Source organism: Lepidothrix coronata, unplaced genomic scaffold (assembly GCF_001604755.1).
Source record: "Lepidothrix coronata isolate B3197 unplaced genomic scaffold, Lepidothrix_coronata-1.0 Scaffold89, whole genome shotgun sequence".
NCBI lineage: Eukaryota > Metazoa > Chordata > Aves > Passeriformes > Pipridae > Lepidothrix > Lepidothrix coronata.
In genome coordinates, this window is record NW_016690269.1 from 321,601 (window position 1) to 339,355 (window position 17,755).

A 17,755-nucleotide genomic window follows, 5' to 3' on the forward strand; every position below is an offset into this window, starting at 1 on the left:
GGCACAGTTGGTGTCCCTGGAGATGCAGCGGCTCCGGGCAGTGTGGGAGAGCAGGAGTCCCTGGGACAGGTGACCCGCGCAGGACGCCTCAGGGGAGACGCTGACTTTCCGCCATGACGCCACCAAAAAAACCACTTCCTTTCAAGGGCAAATCTGTCAAGAATGAGTTCTTGCAAGTGTAAGATACCGCTGTAGTCAGTGTTAAATCCAAATGCTCTAATCCTTCTTCTGCTGTTTTTATACACAAAAATTTTGTTTCTTGGAAATGCTCTGAGGAAAGGTACCTGACCTTCCCCAGACGTGTTTTACACCATTTCAGTAGCTCCCTGGCAGGGGCTGATGGGGCAGGGCCTACTGGCTACTGCTCACCTCACCACTCCAGCAAGGAGCAGGGCAGCCCCAGTCGTGGGCCCCGGGCACCTGCCTGGGGACAGGGACAGGCAAAGGCCATGGCAGCGTGGCAGACTGAAGAGAGGTGTCGGGGTCAGGAATTTGGGGAACTAGGGTCAGACACAGCCCCGGGTCCAGGCAGTCCATGAGTATCCTCAGGGTTCTGACAGTTGCATAACATTCTGCAGTTCCAGCTCATCCTTTAATCATCTTAACAGCATATGTTTTACCACAATTATTTGTATGATATATTTGAGAAGGTTTTGTAACATCCAGAGGCATTGTTTTGAAAGGTGTCATAAGATCAGAGCAAAGTACCTGTGGCCAGTACCAGGCATCACAGCTATGCCAGGTTCTATTTGCTCTCTGCTAGAAGATAAAACCTTTCTTCTTGTTGGTCAGTTTTGCTCACTTCCTTCTGGACCCAGAGCCTAGAGGATCAAAGAAACACATCATTTCACCCTTCAAGAGGCACTTTTTCAGCCCACACATACACGTCTGTGCTAGTGTTCCCAGAGGCAAATCACAGGCTGTAATTACATGCCAGTAAAGTTGAAAATAGAGTACTAGCACTGCATTAAGGAAACCCCCGAAGTCTGAAATACCTACAAAAAATGAGATGGAAAATGAAAGCTCTGGGCTCAGCAGACACGGCAGCACACACGTGTTTGTCTGCACAGGCAGCCCCGCCAGCCTCGGGGGAGCACGGCAGAACAGAGGGGGAGCTCTGCAGCTGCAGGGAGACCAGGCACTGCTATCCCAGGTGCAGCCTCCCCCAGCTCCCTGCATCCTCTCACTTGTCCCTGCTCACCTCTCCTGCTCCTTGGAGGCTCTGACTCTGCTGCTACCTGCTGCAGCTCATTCCACCTGTTAAGATCACAAAGGCAGAAGTGCACCATGCACACCCCTATACGACACCATTTGACAATATTAAATAAGATGTTTAATATTCACCTGCGTGAGGGGCCCTTTCTGATGCATGCACATATTTACATGGAGGTCCCAGAGCTGGCTAGAGGAGCTGTGTGTGGAAGGACAGCAGCTGGAGGGAGGCAGTGCATCTCTGCTGCGCAGGCACATGTCAACAAGGGCCGTCACCACTGATCATAAAGGTGGTTCCCAGCATCAGAGTGGTGTACCAGAGAGACTAGGACTTCTGGGAGCTCACTGGTAAGAGACAGAGAGTGCAGACATGTCTGTGCAGGGGCACTGGGAACAGTGGGGCAGCCATGGCCGCTGGGCACACAGGTCCAGCCAGGACTTCCATGGTGTGTGTACGCCTGTATGTACCTGCATGTGCATGCACGTGTCCATATGATGCTCCCAGAGCTGGAGCACCTCTGCTATGAAGACAGGCTGAGATAGTTGGGGGTGTTCAGCCTAGAGAAGAGAAGGCTCTGGGGGATTTTAGAGTCCCTTCCAGTGCCTAAAGGGCCTCCAAAAATGCTGGAGAGGGACTTTGGACAAGGGCCTGGAGTGACAGGACAGGGGAGATGGCTTCCCACTGCCAGAGGGCAGGATTAGATAGGATATTGGGAAGAAATCCTTCCCTGTGAGGTCCTGACACAGGTTGCCCAGAGAAGCTGTGGCTGCCCCCTCCCTGGAAGTGTCCAAGGCCAGGTTGGACGGGGCTTGTAGTAACCTGGTCTAGTGGAAGGTGTCCCTGCCCACGGCAGGGGGGTGGCACTGGAAAGGTTGTAAGGTCCCTTCCCACGCCGTCTCCTCCCGGATCACGCTGCCTGCGGTGCACGGCACAGCACGGCGCGGACTCAGTCCCCGCCGCACATGGAGCCGCGGTCCTGGCACAGGAACCGGGCAGCGGCTGGACTGTGCTGTCGGGCGAGGCGCAGACCAAACCCCGAGGCTTGCAGCACCCCTGGGAACCGCCGTCCCCGAGCACCCAATCCTCGGCAAACTGTCCCCAAAGCCGCGCCCCCCAAACCACTCCCCGGGCGGGGCCGGAGCGCGGGGGCGGGGCCGGAGCGCGGGGGCGGGGCCGGAGCGCGGGGGCGGGGCCGGAGCGCGGGGGCGGGGCCGGAGCGCGGGGGCGGGGCGAACGGGGGCGGAATGCAGGGGCGGGGCCGGAATGCGGGGGCGGGGCCGGACGCACGTGGCCGGGGGCGGGGGCAGTGCGGGGCCACTTCCTGCTCGGCGGGTCCCGGCGCGGTCGGAACCGAGGGAATGCGTCCCGGGTGAATCCCAGCATCGGCACCGAGCGAGGGAGTCCCGGGACCGGGTGAGTCCCAGTACGGACTATCGGCACTGACACTGAGTGAGTCTCGGCAGTCAGTGAGTCCTGGTACCCGGCAGTGAGCACCGTCACGCTGGCCCCGCCACCGCCCGGCCCCCCATCCGTCCCGGTGGACCCTGCTCCCCGAGGCCCCGGCCCCGGGGCCCCCCACGCCTCAGCGGCCTCGGCTCAGGCCCTCCCCGCCGCTCTGGGCCGGCCAGGCGGCCTCTGCCCGGGCATGGTGTCCCTGTATTTCTGGCGGCAGCGTGTCCCGGTGACTCCGGCGTGTCGCGGTCCCTCCGTCAGTCCCGGAAAGGAGCCCCGGTTCCGAGCAGCCCCGGAGCTCCGCAGGAGGGGGTCGATACTCGCATGGCACGGCGTGTGCCCGGATCAGCGCCCTGCATCCTCCCTCGGCCGCTCCCGATGCTCGGGAGGGCATCCCTTCCCCCCGGAATCTCCATGCCTTTCCCTCGGGATCTCTATTCCTGATTTGTCCCGCCCACCAGACCAAATCCAGCCTTAGGATCCAAGGACAAGCAAGTCTCTGTTACTCTTAAACACAATTTGGAAAATGGCTGAAGGGAGAAAAATCTTCTTAAAGGATCGAAATAAACTTGGAATGTTTTGTTATTTTCCAGCATTCGAGTGTGGAAGAGATATTCCTGTGGTCTCTTGAAGGCATAGCTGTCACCTGACCTCTTCTCCAAAGCTTTTCCTCTCTATTTGCACTGCATTTAAAGAAAGTCCAGAACAGTCACGTCTCCTCAAACACGCGGTAAATCGGCACAAGGATGGGGTTTGTTTCTCATGGTTTAGCCAAAAATCACCATTAGATCATGAAAAATGAGGGCAGGGGCCCCAGCCTGCCTCCCAACACTTTTCAGTGTTCCACTATGAGGGCTTTTCTACTCCCCAGAGGCAGATGCAGGTGACTGGTGGCCGCACATCTCACCTGCAGCAGTGGAGGAGGGTTGTGCACAGGAAACAAGGGGTTGGCAGGGAGGGTTGAGATATGTGTACAGGAATGACATGAGAAGGACTGCCCTGGGCATCTTACTGCAAAGCCTTTCTGCAGGTATAGGACACCTCAGTGTCCAAACTGTCTTTGGGATTTTGACTGAGGGAGTCACTGCCTGCGTGCAGCTGGAAAACTGCTGTGGATGTTCTGATTAACTTGTTTGTGCTGTTCCTCCCTTCCCACTGCCTGGTGCTGCTGCCAGCTCCTGCTGCTGCATCAAGTGCAGGACGTCAGGGTTTTAATGGGCCAGACAAAAAGTGCTGGCAAGCAGGGTTTGAAAAAGATTCCTGCCATTGCTAATTGCAGCCATTGGCAGTTTTGTTTGGAAATGGTTAAAAGGAGTTCAGATGTCTTTGAGTTTTTAATTTTAACATCATTAGGCCTTTACCTGAGCTGTCCTTACTTAGGGGCTACCAGAGAGGCAGTCAGGTGCTTTTGAGAAAGATTGTGCTCTGGGTTCACGTAGGAGTGGGATTCCTCTTGAAGGCATGGGGTTCTCCTGTGGCCAGAGGTTTGAAGTTTGGGGTTTTTTTTAAAAGTTACTCAGTTAAGTTCCGAAGTAGGATGTGTCAGTGTGTTGTTGCTCTCCCTGCAGCCTGTCTTACCTATCAAATCAGGTAAGACCGTGCAGGACCAATATTTTTTATGTGATTTTCACACTCAGACATGAGGGGTGTCTTTGTGATATTCCATTTGGTAGTGAGATAGATGTGGCACCTAAGGACATGGTTCGGTGGTGATCATGGCTGGGGGAATGGTGGGACTCAATGACCTTAGGGGTCTTTTCCAACCAAAACATTTCTGTGGAAAGAGATGATTGCCCATAGTCTTTGACTGGCAAAAGGGAATCTGAGTTCCAGTCAGGTCTTTCTCTGGATATCAGTATGAAGCCAGTGAGAGACTGCTTCACTGTGGCAATCTGAAAAACAGCACGACTTTGTCTGCTGAGCTCCTCTTCCCTTCTTAGAGGCTGTGTTTGTGTCTGCTTTGATGCCAGATCCCTGACATGGCTGTTTCTCACTCCTAAAGAGGTGGCATGTGGCTGCAGCCTGAGTGTGAGGATGCTGATCAGTGGAACTGAGCTTCTTCATACCTTGTTGCAGTGCTTAAATTGGATGTTTCTTGTTTCCCAGTGGCCTGCTGTATGTGCTGAGCAAGAGGAAGAGCCCTTCATCATCCCAGTCACGTGTGGACCTGAGAGGAGAAGGAGGAGGAGCCATTGTTTGACGTGAGCTTCTGGGGAGGATAGATCAAAGTGAGTGTAGTGCTTGCTGCCTGTCCATGCTGTTGGCTGTGCTGTGAAGTGTCTGTGAGTCAGCTCCTCAGATGCTTGAAAGCCATCAGTCCTGTCCAGCTGCATACTTTCAGCAATGGTCACTACTTACTCACTTTATCTACTGGGTAACGAGGGAAGGAAGGAGTGCTTGTATTCAGTTGGCTTTTTGAGTATCACTAACAATGGTTAATTTCTTATATTACTGAAACTCTCTTTTCTCATGCCCCATAACTACAGGTTAATCTTATGAACATGCTTGATTAGAGTTTTATTCTCGCCCCATGGATGATCTGTTTGAAAAGGTGACCTCATGTGAAGCTGAGAAAAATACTGAAGTTTAGGGGCTTCATTTAGTCTGTCAGATGCTTTTCTGTCTATTTTTTTTCTAACTACAACTGTTCAGGTGACCAGTGTTTAACTTTTTTTTCCTGTCTACAGCCTCCAAAGCTAAGTAGTACTGTAGAGTAGGTTTATTTCATCTATTATCACCTCATTCTTTCGTATTTTATTTAGCCTATTAGGTGTTGCATTTACCAAGGAACCTGGGTGAGAAAAGCAGAACCTTCACAGAAAGAGCCTTTGGTTTCTTTAAATACTGTCATCACACAAATTGCTTCTATACAGAGCTGACAAATCTGAATTTTTGTACATGCTTATGAGTATGTGTATTCAAATATTGCCATGGAACTTTCTTCCACAACCAAAAAACTGAAATCGATCTAACAGTTTTCATGTCTAAAAAAAGCTTGTTGTCTTCCCTGGGAGTAACTGTAACACAGAAATACAGGCAGACTTTTCAGAGGAAGCATTTCCTCTGCTTTGTGCATCATGTGGTCATGTACATGAAGTAAGGTATTCTCTGAATGAGGCAGAGTGACTTTAGGATGTCTCTGTATTGCCTGTCTTCCTTGACAGAAAGCAGGTAATGAGCTTTGTACACCCTTGCCCTTGGGCAGGGACCACAGGATAGCTGAGGTAGGAAGGAGCCTCTGGCATTTTCAGCCCTCTCGCTCAAAGCAGGGTGACATGGAACAGTTTTCTCAGGGCCATGTCCTGCTGAAGTCTGAACATTCTTGAGGAGGGAGGCTCTGCAGCTTTTCTGGGCAACATAGTTAGGTTTAAGTGAAATTCCCTGTATTTTCTTATTTGTGTCCGTTGCCTCTCATCTTGTTGCTGGATGCTACTTGGGAGAGCCTGGCTCTGTCATGTTTACTCGCCCCACCCCAGGTATTTATGGACATGGATAGATCCCCCTGAACCTCCTCTTCCTGAGGAGGAGCAGTCCCAGGTCTCTCAGCCTCGCCTCCCATGACAGATGCTCCAATCCCTTAATTATTTTATTGGCCCTCTGTCACACTTGCTCCAGTACATCTGTCTGTATCAGAGAGCCCAAGCTGTACACAGCACTGCAGGTATGGCCCTGTGAGCAGAGGGATGACCTCCCTCACATGGGAGCACAGAGCGCATTAAATGCCACATGCAGAAGCCAGAGTAGTTGAGCTGAAGTAGAAATTACAGTTAAGCAAATACACCCTTAAGTAGCTTTCTGCTGTTATGGATTTGAGCACAGATTGCTGTTAAATCTTCTCTGTGTGATGTTCTGTCTACAGAACTCTATGACTCACCTGAGCAATTCCAAGTAGACTAGAGGTATCATTTGAAGGACTGTTCTGGTCATATGACCATTCTGATAGAACCTTTTGGCTTTTTGTAGACACAGACTCTTTACTTTCCAGAATGTTCACTGGGTATGATGACGCTGAGGATTCTGAAGCGTACGAAGATGAACTTTATCACGAGGAGTCATCCAGTGAGCAGAGTGTTGATAGTGAGGTGGAGTTCCATCTCTATAGCCAGATCCACTATTCCCAGAATCTTGGAGAAATCAGCATGCTGGGAATTGACAAAGAAGCTGGTGTTGCAGAAGTTATGGGTCATAGTTCAGCTCTAACTGAGAAACAGGATGAAGACAAGAAACCTGTTTCTTGTCAGGATGAAGAATTCACTGATGGTGGTGCTCAGCTTTCAGATGACGCTGAGATAATTGTCCTATCTGATACACCAGATGAAGTCAGTATCTACAAAAGCAAAGCAAAGAGGTCAAGAAGCTTTTCAGCTCAAGATAAATCACACATCCACCCTGTATCTTCCACACCAAGTCATGCCAGAGCTGCTGGATATAATGCCCTGTGTCCCCCTGGATCAGGTGTGGGCATGCCAAGGCAGAGGAAAAACGCTGTTGGGAGGCCTGGCCCAATCCATTCTGCTGGAGCTGAGTCCACCCACGATGTGTTGGTAATAGATGACAGCTCAGAGGAGGCGAGCTTGATCTCTGACAGTGACAATGTCGAGAGCTGGATGCTTTTGGGAGCTGGTGCAGATGACAGGGATGGAGACATCATTTTGAACCTTGAGGGCTGCGCCACTCCTGCCAGCGAAGGTTAGTGATTTTTTTTTGGCTTGTTTGTTCTTCTGTGTGAGGGACAATTTCTCTGCGACGATGCTGATGTCAGTGTTTGAAAAGAAAGATAAACAGAAAGCAAACTGGAGTGTGTGATGATGGATGCAATGCTGTGGTGAATGAAATGGCCATTATTTGTACCATTTCAATACCTTTATTTCAGCAGCATGACATATGAAAGGAAAGACAGCATTTTTGCTGGTAGAAATTTGGAAGTAATAGCAGAGTGGCTTGTATTGTGAACTTTCCAACCTTCCTGTGTATTTTGTATTCTTAAGAGCGTATAAAAAGTTCATATGTGCTAGACCAGAGACCTTGCAACTTGGGACAGGGATGAGTGGTAACAGGAGGGGGCAAGGGGCAGAGGGAGACCTGTGTGTTTCCCCTGCCTGAATTCAGCAGGTAACTGTCCCCTCAGGAGTCTGGTAGTTTGGGCTGTTGATCTGAAATTGAGTGTAATTTCTTATGTGGACTGTAAGCTAAATAATTCAGAGAGATCCCTCCCCGGCCACTGAGACTAACCTCTAACATTTTGGTGTTTTACAAAATACTCTTCCACATTACAGGGAAGAAAGTCAGTAAACGTGTCAATGCGACAGAGTGTAGGTATTGTATTTGTAATAACCATGCAGTGTGATACACACCATGTCACTAGCAACTGAAAACTCTGTTAGATGATCAACCAGCATCTTTTCTTGCCTACCGGTTTCCTGGAGCACAAAGATCATTCTCAGGAACAGCGTCCCCTGCCAGGCTGAGGGAAACCATGACCCGATCAGGGACTGGAGAAAGAAATGAAAGTTTATTCATAAAGTAAAGTAGACCATACTTTAAAAGAAGTTAAAAAAAAAAAGTATGCCATAATTTTACTTAGTGCACATGTAAATGAGGCAGTTTGGAGTGAAATGGAATGTTCAGCAATGCTGACACCAGTGGAGTTTTTTGTTGGGGTGTCTGTAAATAGTCCTGCTGTTCATGTACTGCTGCTGAGCTTTTTGAGAGGAGAGAGCTGAGGAATGGTCTTTGCCTTCTTTTCAGGTGAAACACATGTTTCAGGCCCGTAAATGTTTGATAACCTTCTGCTAGAGCTGTGTATGTTATTCCATAGCTAAGCACACTGTTGTGCGTTCGGTCACCATGCCAGGACCCCTGGCAGCCACACTGTGCTTGAAATTTATGTAGTTTTTCCTCTCTGTAAATCTTTAAAATGCAGTTTCTAAGAATTTCCTTGTGGGTGTGCCAGTGCTCACTGAGGGGAGGCTGTTAAAAACAGCACAGGAGGTTGGTACCAAGGGACAGTTTTGCTGACTTACAGCATGTTTTTGTGACAAACCTCGTATTGTTTCTGATTTGTAGATCTATTCATGGATGTTGGCAGTAAGCAAGCCACATCCAGAGCAGTCAACAGGAGCAGGATTTCCCCATGCTATATGAACGGGTCACGCTATCCAGAACCAAAATTTTTTCATTGAGGGTCGGCAATGTGAACAGTTTTTGAGATGTTTGAGTGGGAAGTCAAAGACAGCCGCACGAGACTCATAAATGCACCTGCTCTTTTCCTATTCTGGTTTTTATTTTCAACCCTAGGCCAGAAGCCTTTCCAAACCCCTCCAGATTCTGGTGGATGGGATCCAGGTAGCTCCAGTGCGTGGAAGTTTGGTTCAGCTGCTCCTTTTCTAATACATACAGTGATGGGGATGCAAAGACGTAGGCTTAGAATAAATTGTGTTGTAGATATGTGTGTGTAATGAAAAGCCAAAAGAGCATCAAAATAACTGTTAGGGAAGAAAAGCCATAAATCTTCCTAATGTACAGTAACCCTAATTTGTTTATTGAGCTTGTGCAGCAGGTAGATCTATACGATCTCCCATCATATAGACTACAATAAATAATATAGACTATATTATGTAACTGGTCTTGTGGAAGATGCCCCTGCCAATGGCAGAGGCTTGGAACAAGATGATCTTTAAGTTCCCTTCCCATTCAGGGATTGTGTGATTCTATAAATGACTTCTTTGCTGAAACATGAACATAAAAATTTAGTGTTCAAAGGAATGCATTTTAAAAATATGTGTGTTGGCAAACTATCCTCTCAAAGATAATCTCTGCTAATTCATTTAAATTGTTTTGAGACATGCACAGTTCTGTTTTCAGGGTTTCTAAAGAATGAGATCAGGTGTTTTGGTGATGACATAGTATGTTAATTACAATTTTAGGGCCTGTGGTGTCAGTAGGGGTGGTTGTAATGTATAGGGACTGGTGAGGCCTTGCCTTTCCCTTCTCCCCGAGAACTACCTGTGACTGTACATGGGACTGACCTCCCATAACAGTGTCATGGTGTGTCCAGTGTCCAGTTTGCTTCCTGTGAAAAAAAGAAATGAAATGTGGACAGTCCTCTGACTGTGAAAGCAGCCGGTTGTGTCAGTTATTTGATGAGTCTGTTTTCATGTCTGAGTTCCTGAACAGAGATGCTGAGCTTCCACTGGAGTCCAAAACAACTCTTCAAGGAAAGGAATTCAGTATACCTCCTAATTCTGTTCACTCCTCTACTCCTTGTTTGCCTGACCTGCTCTTGTTTAACAGCCTTATTATTTTTAATATTCACTGTAAACGGATAATGCTGTCTTGATGCCTCCAGTACACAGAGAGTCTTTTCCTCATGCAGCCTTCCAGATCCAGTCACCAGCGTCTGCTGTGATGGAAGGAGATGTCCCTTTGCCATGGGACACGAGGTCTGGGCCCTTCTGGCAGATGAGGGTTCACTCTTTGTTCCTCAGCTGCCATCCTGCGGATTACGGCCAGTCCATGAGCACCAGTGTTCTGTGCAGAGATGTGAGCCTTCCTTCACCTCTCTGACCTGCTTCCCTGTGGCTCTAGGTGCCTTCCACATTTTATTTTTGTTTGTCTAATACCACTCTAAGCCACAGACTATTTGTGCCTGTATTTCTGTGAAATGCATGGTTTCTCTGCCAAAAGGCAGGTACCAGTTTGTTTCCACCTGGCTGCCAGTGGGCTTCCTAGCGTGGCTTTCAGAAAAGTGTGGGACGATGCTGCTGGTTGCTCTGCTTAAAGGGTCCTATCAGCTTCACGTGGTGTTTCAAAAATGGGTAATCCAGCAAATCTAGATCTTTGGTATTATTTACCCCTCTTTTTTTTTTTAAGTTTAAGTCCAGAAGAAAGTGTGCAAAGACAATCATGACAAACTGTGCTGTGCACTAAATGTAGATAATTAATTTTCAGTGTCGGAGAGTTTCCAGGTCTTTGGAGGAGGGCTCTTCCCCCCACCCCTTCCTTCCGCTTTGCAGTAAGAGTTTATAAGATAAGAACGTTAATCTCCTGTAGTTGGAAGTCTTTCATCCATTTCTTCATTAAAACCTTCCTTTTAACATATTTCTTCCCCCACAAATAGCTGCAACCCTAATCTCAATTTCTTTTTTTTTTTTTTTTGGAAAGACAGTTTTCAGAGCTGCAGCATTGATGTCCAGCCACTAAGGGGTACAAAAACCAATTTATCTTCTCCCTGTTTTATCCTTTGCCCACTTGGCCCCTTCCTCAGGGACCGGGGTGAGTGTGATCCAATTCTGGGCTTGGCAGGTTTGTGGTGTGTGGCTGTTTTTAAATCCAAAGTACACCTGCAAAACAAAAAAGAGAAGAAAGAAGTGCGTTTGAACATTTAGTGAATAAAACCATGAAAACATGCCTAAAATGAAAAAAAATTAACTGGAATCCATTTTGTTTCTGCCTCTTCCCTAAAAAGTCATGTAGGAAGGAGTTCTCTGTTCAGCAGCAGTAACCACAGCTTCTGGAATCAGAATGGAAATAGCAGTCTCTGACAAATTTGGCTTGTTTTTTTATTTCTGTCAAAAAGAAAGTGCCCTTTGTGAACTATCAGTGTTTTAAATGGCTTCTTAATTTTATCTTAACACTGTATGACACTGCAGAAACCATTAAAAAATCTGACCATATCTGTATTTCTTTTCTCTCTGTGCTGTTATTCAAAGTGTATTTTTAAACAGTGAAAAGATGTAAGCTTACTTCTAAAATGACAACTAAGTACAGGGAATTGTGCCTTTCTTCTTTAACTTTCCCTCGACAGCTGGTTTTGAGTGGTGACCTTTGCACAATACAGTGTATTGTATGTTTTTGTTCTGCAGTCTTGTGATTTGTAGTAACAACTTACTTTTTCCTTCAAAAATGTCTACAAGAAATTTTTCACAGGCCACAAAAGAGCTCTGTAAAGAGCCACACTTCCCTCTGGTTGTTGGATGCCCAAGTTGTGGAATTGGTGGATTCAGTCTCAGCCAAAGTTGCTTTCAGAAGTAAAAAGATTTCTTTGTGACAATCAGTTAAACAATCAAAAGATCTTTGTTACTAATACCTAATGGTGTTTGCTGCATTTCTTAAAAGCAGTAGGACTTTCTGGTGTGGTCTGTGTACCAGTTTCAGTGTCAACAAAGCTCCAAAAGGAGGGGTTATGCCCCAGCAGCTTTGTGGTGTCTTAGCTGGCTGTCGCAGGCCACTGCTCCAGAGGCCACTCGCAGTGGCCATGGCCATGGCCATGTCCCCATTCAAGGAGTGGCCTCAGGCCCGTGTGACACTGCCTGGAGCAGGGCATCGTCTCATGGGGGGCCCAGCGTGGGCACCAGGCAGCCCAAGGAGCCAGCTGATGGAAAAGCACACAGGAAGGATGTCTTAGTGTGAAATCAGTGGTTTTTCTGGAAGCAGCCTGTGCTGTAACCTGTGTTCACATGGGCTGGTCAGCCATGCATGTGGAAGTGCCATCCATTGCCTCAGTGAGACTGGGGACAGAAGGGCTTCCAGAGGAGGGTGGGAGCTGATGGTCCTTGGTGTGCTGCCCAGGCTGTGCCCGTCCCACTCTGGCACAGATCTACTCTCTTATCTCCCCTCCTCAGCACAGCCCTTGAGGCTGGGGCTCGATCCCTGTCAGGGGGATAGATGGACAGACAGATGGATAGAGTGGTGCCAGGTCACACTGCTGCATGTGAAGCAGAGTCCAATTTTTGTATGTGTATGAGCTGCTGAACACCTTTATGGGTTTGTGTCCCCCAGAACTGCACCCTGCTGAGCACTGTGATTTGGGGGTTTTCCTATGATTTGGTGAGTTTTCTTCTCCCTCGCCTTTGCTGGAACCCTGCCGTCATGGAAATGTGGTAGGTGTGGTTTGTGCATGAGTTCCTGCAGCAGAACACCCCCTGGAGCAGGAATCAGCAGTGGGAATCCACCTACCCCTTGGAAGATACAGCACATGCATATGGATATTTTGATTAAAGAAAAAATCTTAATCTTCTTCACCATGTAGTGTGGATACACTCAAATCTCTTGATTATTTAAGAAAAAAATTAATAAATCTAATAAAGTTCCTTTACAAATCTGAAGAGGTTGAGGCTGAGCACACCTGCAACCTGAGCAGCCCCTTGTATCCGTCACTATTGTGGACCTGGGCTCTCATTTAAATTCCCCCTGGCTTAGGATTGCTGACTAGGTTTTCCACAAGAGTGCCCAGGCTTATGTGGTCATACATTCTGTGTGACTTTTTCACTTTTTTCTCTCTTTTTTTTTCCTGTTCAGTTGATTGTTAAAAGGGGATTTTTCCCTCCCCCCAGTCCTGTTATCAGTTTGATCTTTCTTCCTTGTCCCTGTTCCCTGGGGTTTCTTACAGATAGTTACAAACTCTCATACTGCAATTGATTTTTGGAACACTAATGGAAAACTGATTTAATCCTTTCTAAGCAAAAGTTCAAGGTGTTTAGGCAATTAAAAAATGCAGTAGAGAGTATACTGGAGACAAAGGTCTTGGGGGTTTCAAAGGGGAAAAGGTAAGTCTGAGGTGAGCTTCCAGGTGTAGTTGTGTACTGAGGGGGACAGAAACCTGACCCTGTGGCACGACTACAGTGACACTGATCATGTGGTAGGGGTGTGTGGTCACTCACTTTAAATGTGGAGGAGGTGCAGAAGTAGCTCCTCAGGCTGCTGCAGTGCCTGTGCAGGTACACAAACCTCCATGACACAGGCTGGCAAGCCCTGGGGTGATGGCAGTGGTGGTCTTTATACTCTGTTAATGTATATAATTGGTATTTCTAGTATCTGTAACTGTTGAGTGCTATGTACCTTCCATGACTGTATCTCACGCGGAATGACCTTCCTCCAGTGGCTTTTTCCATGGGAGAATTATGATTGCAGGGAAGAGGCTGGAGTGTATAGGTGCACATCCCGTGTGTGGGCGCACACCCCTGCTCTTTTGCTGAGGGTCTCCAGTTCACCAGAGTGTTTCCCTCCAGCATGGAAGTTTTTCTAGCTGTGGAATTTAGCTTTAAGCCATTTCTTTTTATGTGGAAATTTTTAGCAGTGGGAAGATTTCCTACCTGCCAGGCTCAGCCTCTGCTTGATCTCCATGGTGGTGTTTGACTGTTTTTCTACTAAAGCTTTTGCTTTAGTTTCTGATTAGTCTCTGCTTTCACACTTGGTGTGACAGTCCCAGCTATCTAGAATATGTCTTTTGAGGCAATGACATTGTTAGCAGTGAGGAAAGAAGAAAATAAAAACTCTCTCTTCCCATTCCTGGATGTTTTGTGGTGGATGTGTGATGTGTGCCTTACCTTAGCAAGACTAACATGTCCCCCACATGCTGCTGAGAACCATGTGCACAGCTGCCAAGGTGTGTTCTGTCACTGATTTGGTGCGTTCTATCACCAGTTTGGTGCGAGTTCTGTCTATTCCTTTGATGCCTTTGCACAGCTTCAGGTGTTACGCGTTGTGGTTGTTTTTCCTTTGTTTGCCCACTTTTGAAGCACGGGTGAGGGGAATGTGCTCAGAGAGCCTGAAGGGGCCCATCGGAGATAGCAGATTCCAGTGACAATCACAAAGGAGCTCTTTGCTCAAAGTGGTCAGATTTCTCTGTGCTTTGCTGTCTTGCACCGTGCCGCGTGGGCAGTTGTGTTGTGATTCTTTCCTCCGAGGCCTGAGGCACGAGGAGCAGCCGGGCATCCTCAAGACAAATCTTTCTCCATCAACTGATTTAAAACCTCAACAGTGAGGGGGGGAGGATGGCGAGGGGGAAGCTGCCAGATGCTCTTTTCGGCCTCTTTTTAAACTCTCTGTGCATGGTGAAACAGCAGAGCTTGCTGTGCCCTGCTGGCGCGGGGGCGGTGAGCGCGGGGTGTGTTACAGCCCGGTGCTGACGGTCCCTCCCTGTCGTGACGCTGCCCAAAGGTAAGACACCGACCCTGGAACCGTGTCTTGTGCTTTTAAAACTTTTTCTGCGGAACTCGGAGGATTCTCCCTCCCCCTCGGAGCCTGGGATGCTCCGGCTGCCGCTTCGAGACGTGGGGGCTCGCTCCTCGTGAGCGCGTACTGCAACATGCATACGCACACGTGTGAGGACAGGCACACGTGTGCTTGTATATGTGTTTGTAGGTGTGTATGTGTAGGTTTGGCATTTCCACCTGCCTTGTGTTCCCGTGGTATCCCGCGGGAAAGACGTATCTTACCAAAGAAAACTAAAGTGGAAAAAGTTGCCAACTTTGATCACGGATTTCTCTGATGTCCCAAAACACCCTTGAGAGAGGCAACAGTGTTCCCAACCCTGCATTCTGTGCCAGAGGCTTCAGCCAATGACAGCCTGGCACAAAACTGTCCCTCAGACTGGCTACCCAGGACACAGGCAAAGTTGGCATAATTTTTGTGTACTTTAGATGCTTTTACAACTAAAGCTGAGTGGGCATGTGCTGGGGGGATTTCCTCATCGGAATTTTAATTATTATAACTTTGTTTTGGTGTAAAAAGAGCAGACAAGAGGATTCCTCTAAGAAATACATGTCAGCAGTTGGAGCCAAGAGGCAATTCCGTTGACCTTGGTGGTGTGTGTGTGTGTGTGTGTGTTGCTCACGCTGTGCATCTGTGGGGTGTGTGTGTGACTTGGATTTTCGGATAGAAAACCCAAGTATTTAAAACACATCCTTCTGTCAAAAACAAAGCCCTTAAAAGCCAAGGTTCGAGCACTCACTTGTGATTTTTGTGGTGGCTTTTTTTTTTCATTTCAAGCAGCAACTCCGTCCAGGTGGAACCACAGCATTTTTCCTGTCATTTCCCTAAAAATGGAGTGATTTAGTGGTGGCTGAAGGTCATGGTCTGTTGTGTTTCGCTGTGGTTTCTCTTACAGGACGTGGTGAGGGGGTCCCAAAGGCTGCTGCCTCCAGGGGCCAGGGGCCGTCGGTCCCTGTTGTAGTGTGTGGAGGCAGCAGGGACCCTGCGGCCACTGCTTTGGGTCAGAAGGGACCTTAAAAACCATCCAGTTCCACCTTCCTGCCATGGGCAGTGACACCTTCCACTACACAGGAGTTCGTCAGTTATATGTATAAGTTAATCTTTTGTAGGGCCAGCCATAAGTTTCTAGTGAAGAAAAATACTTATTCTGCAAAACAACTGAAAAAATATTCTGGAAAATATAAATTACATGTTCATGATGTGTCAGTGACATGATTTTATGTTTTTAAACACAAATGACAGGTTTACGACATATATTTAGTGATGTAAATTTTTTTTTCTTTTTTAGCTGTGCTCACATGCAATATCTGAATGAAAAGCTGGAAAACACTTTTCCTTTTATGGAAATGCATATTTGAAAATAATTTTCCGGTGCAGTCAAATAATTAGAAGGAGCACACGGAGTTTAAATTTGAAAGCTTAACTAGTCCTGAGTGGCTTTGTGAAACATAAAATCTGCAGGACTTTGAAGGAGCAAGCAGGCTCTTTAGGAACTGAATTCTTCAGAAAAGAAAATTGTTGTGGTCCTAATTTATTTTAGTGTTGTAGGAAAAGCTGAAAATTAGGGATTACTTAACTGAAACTTTATTTCTTTTTAGTTTGGCAAATACTTGATCTGATTTTCATCAGTAAGACTGAAACTGTTTCTCAGTCCATGTTCTTATGTTGCCATTCCAGTTTGTGTCTTACAGAGAGGACATAAGCTCAAAATCAGACATAAGTGGAAAATTTGCCCCAAATTCCTTGTCAGTGCTTCAGAAAATGTACAGGTGCAAGAACAGTCCATTCAGGTGTCACTCCCCTTTCATGTAGTTTCTCTGAGAACATAAGCATGCAAAGGGAGCATTTGGGCAGGTGGGATGTGCAGGTGGGGTTTAATATGTTTTATTTTTGAAGGTTATGCTTACCATCCACAAAGAAAACATGGAAACTAATGTTAAATATCAACTCATTCAAGGACAAAGAGAAGCATAAAAAATGCTCTTCCAGCCCGAATGGGTAATTTAGACAGTCAGCAAGTTCTTTTCAGTTTGCTTTCTAAAATTTAGCTTTGTTATTTTAATTTCAGCATTTATTAATCAAACATGCCACACAAGACACAGTTCTGTACTGAACTAGTGAAAAATCAGAATCTGTTCAAACAGTTCTCATCGAGGAAAAGAAAAAGCAAAAATAAAGAAAATCAAAATGACATCAAGGAATCAGTTATCAGACTGTCTTCAACCAGCCCCACGCTTAAAATTCCAAGTTTTAGTTATTGACTGACATCAACTGTTAATAGTTAACACATAGTTAATAGAGCAATTTCTTTAATATTTACACAAATCGTAGTATAAACATAGATCTTCAAAATAAGCTTTCATTGTCTCTTTCCAGAAACAATTATGCTACCTGTGTGCCTTTCAGTTCTGCACACATAAATTTTATTTAACAAAACTGATCCCTGTATGTTTGTTTGCAGCAAAATTCTTAGTCTTATACATATATAGTATCTCTAATTGCGCAAATGTTACATGTTTAAAGTAACATTTGTTATTTCTTCTTTGATTTCACTCTGCCTCTCCTTTTTTTTTTTTTCTGAGAGATTCTGTAAAATATATGATGATTATTTTAAAAACTGTAAATAAGTTGAAAGGAAACAAAAAAATCCTGGTTTGACTGCAATTTGTAAAAAGGACAGTAATGACGACTTCTGCCTTTAACAGAAAGCTCCCACTGTACTTCTGTTTGTTTAGGGGTTTTTTGGTAACAAGTAATAATGAGTAATTCACATAGATTTTGACACAAGCTGAAGCTGAGAAAATACTGATATCTCATATATCAGTTCTATATTGGAGAAGTTAAACTTTTCTGTCTTTTTAGTACAGTCACAAGATCTGCCTTAGGGAATATGTTTTATTGTTAAAGTGTGGTCTCAGCATAACTGCTCTCTTCATTTTGATACTGCTGTGCTTCATCCTTGGGCTTGAAGATGAATCATCAATCCAGAGGAAGGAAAGAGTAATAAAAGCTGTTGTTGGGCTCTGTGTGGTCAGCCTTGTTACCCCATACCAGTACATACTTTTGATTCTGAAGGAGGGAAAATGTTGCTGCAGT

General features: G+C 46.5%; 1 protein-coding gene across 4 annotated transcripts in view; it reads left to right on the plus strand.

Annotated features, from left to right (window-relative positions):
• The first annotated feature begins 2,521 nt into the window (after nt 1-2,521).
• Nucleotides 2,522-17,755, plus strand: part of ZCCHC7 (zinc finger CCHC-type containing 7) — an 86,309-nt gene continuing 71,075 nt past the window's right edge. Inside the window, exons 1-4 of one of the 4 annotated variants that reach the window (XM_017821203.1) lie at nt 2,522-2,626; nt 3,259-3,416; nt 4,772-4,893; nt 6,651-7,354. In XM_017821203.1, coding sequence (XP_017676692.1) covers nt 6,652-7,354 — 703 coding nt within the window. In that variant the 5' untranslated portion in view covers nt 2,522-2,626; nt 3,259-3,416; nt 4,772-4,893; nt 6,651. Of the gene's footprint in view, nt 2,627-3,258; nt 3,417-4,771; nt 4,894-6,628; nt 7,355-17,755 lie in introns of all 4 variants that reach the window. The other 3 variants (XM_017821201.1, XM_017821199.1, XM_017821200.1) reach the window with 3 other exon arrangements.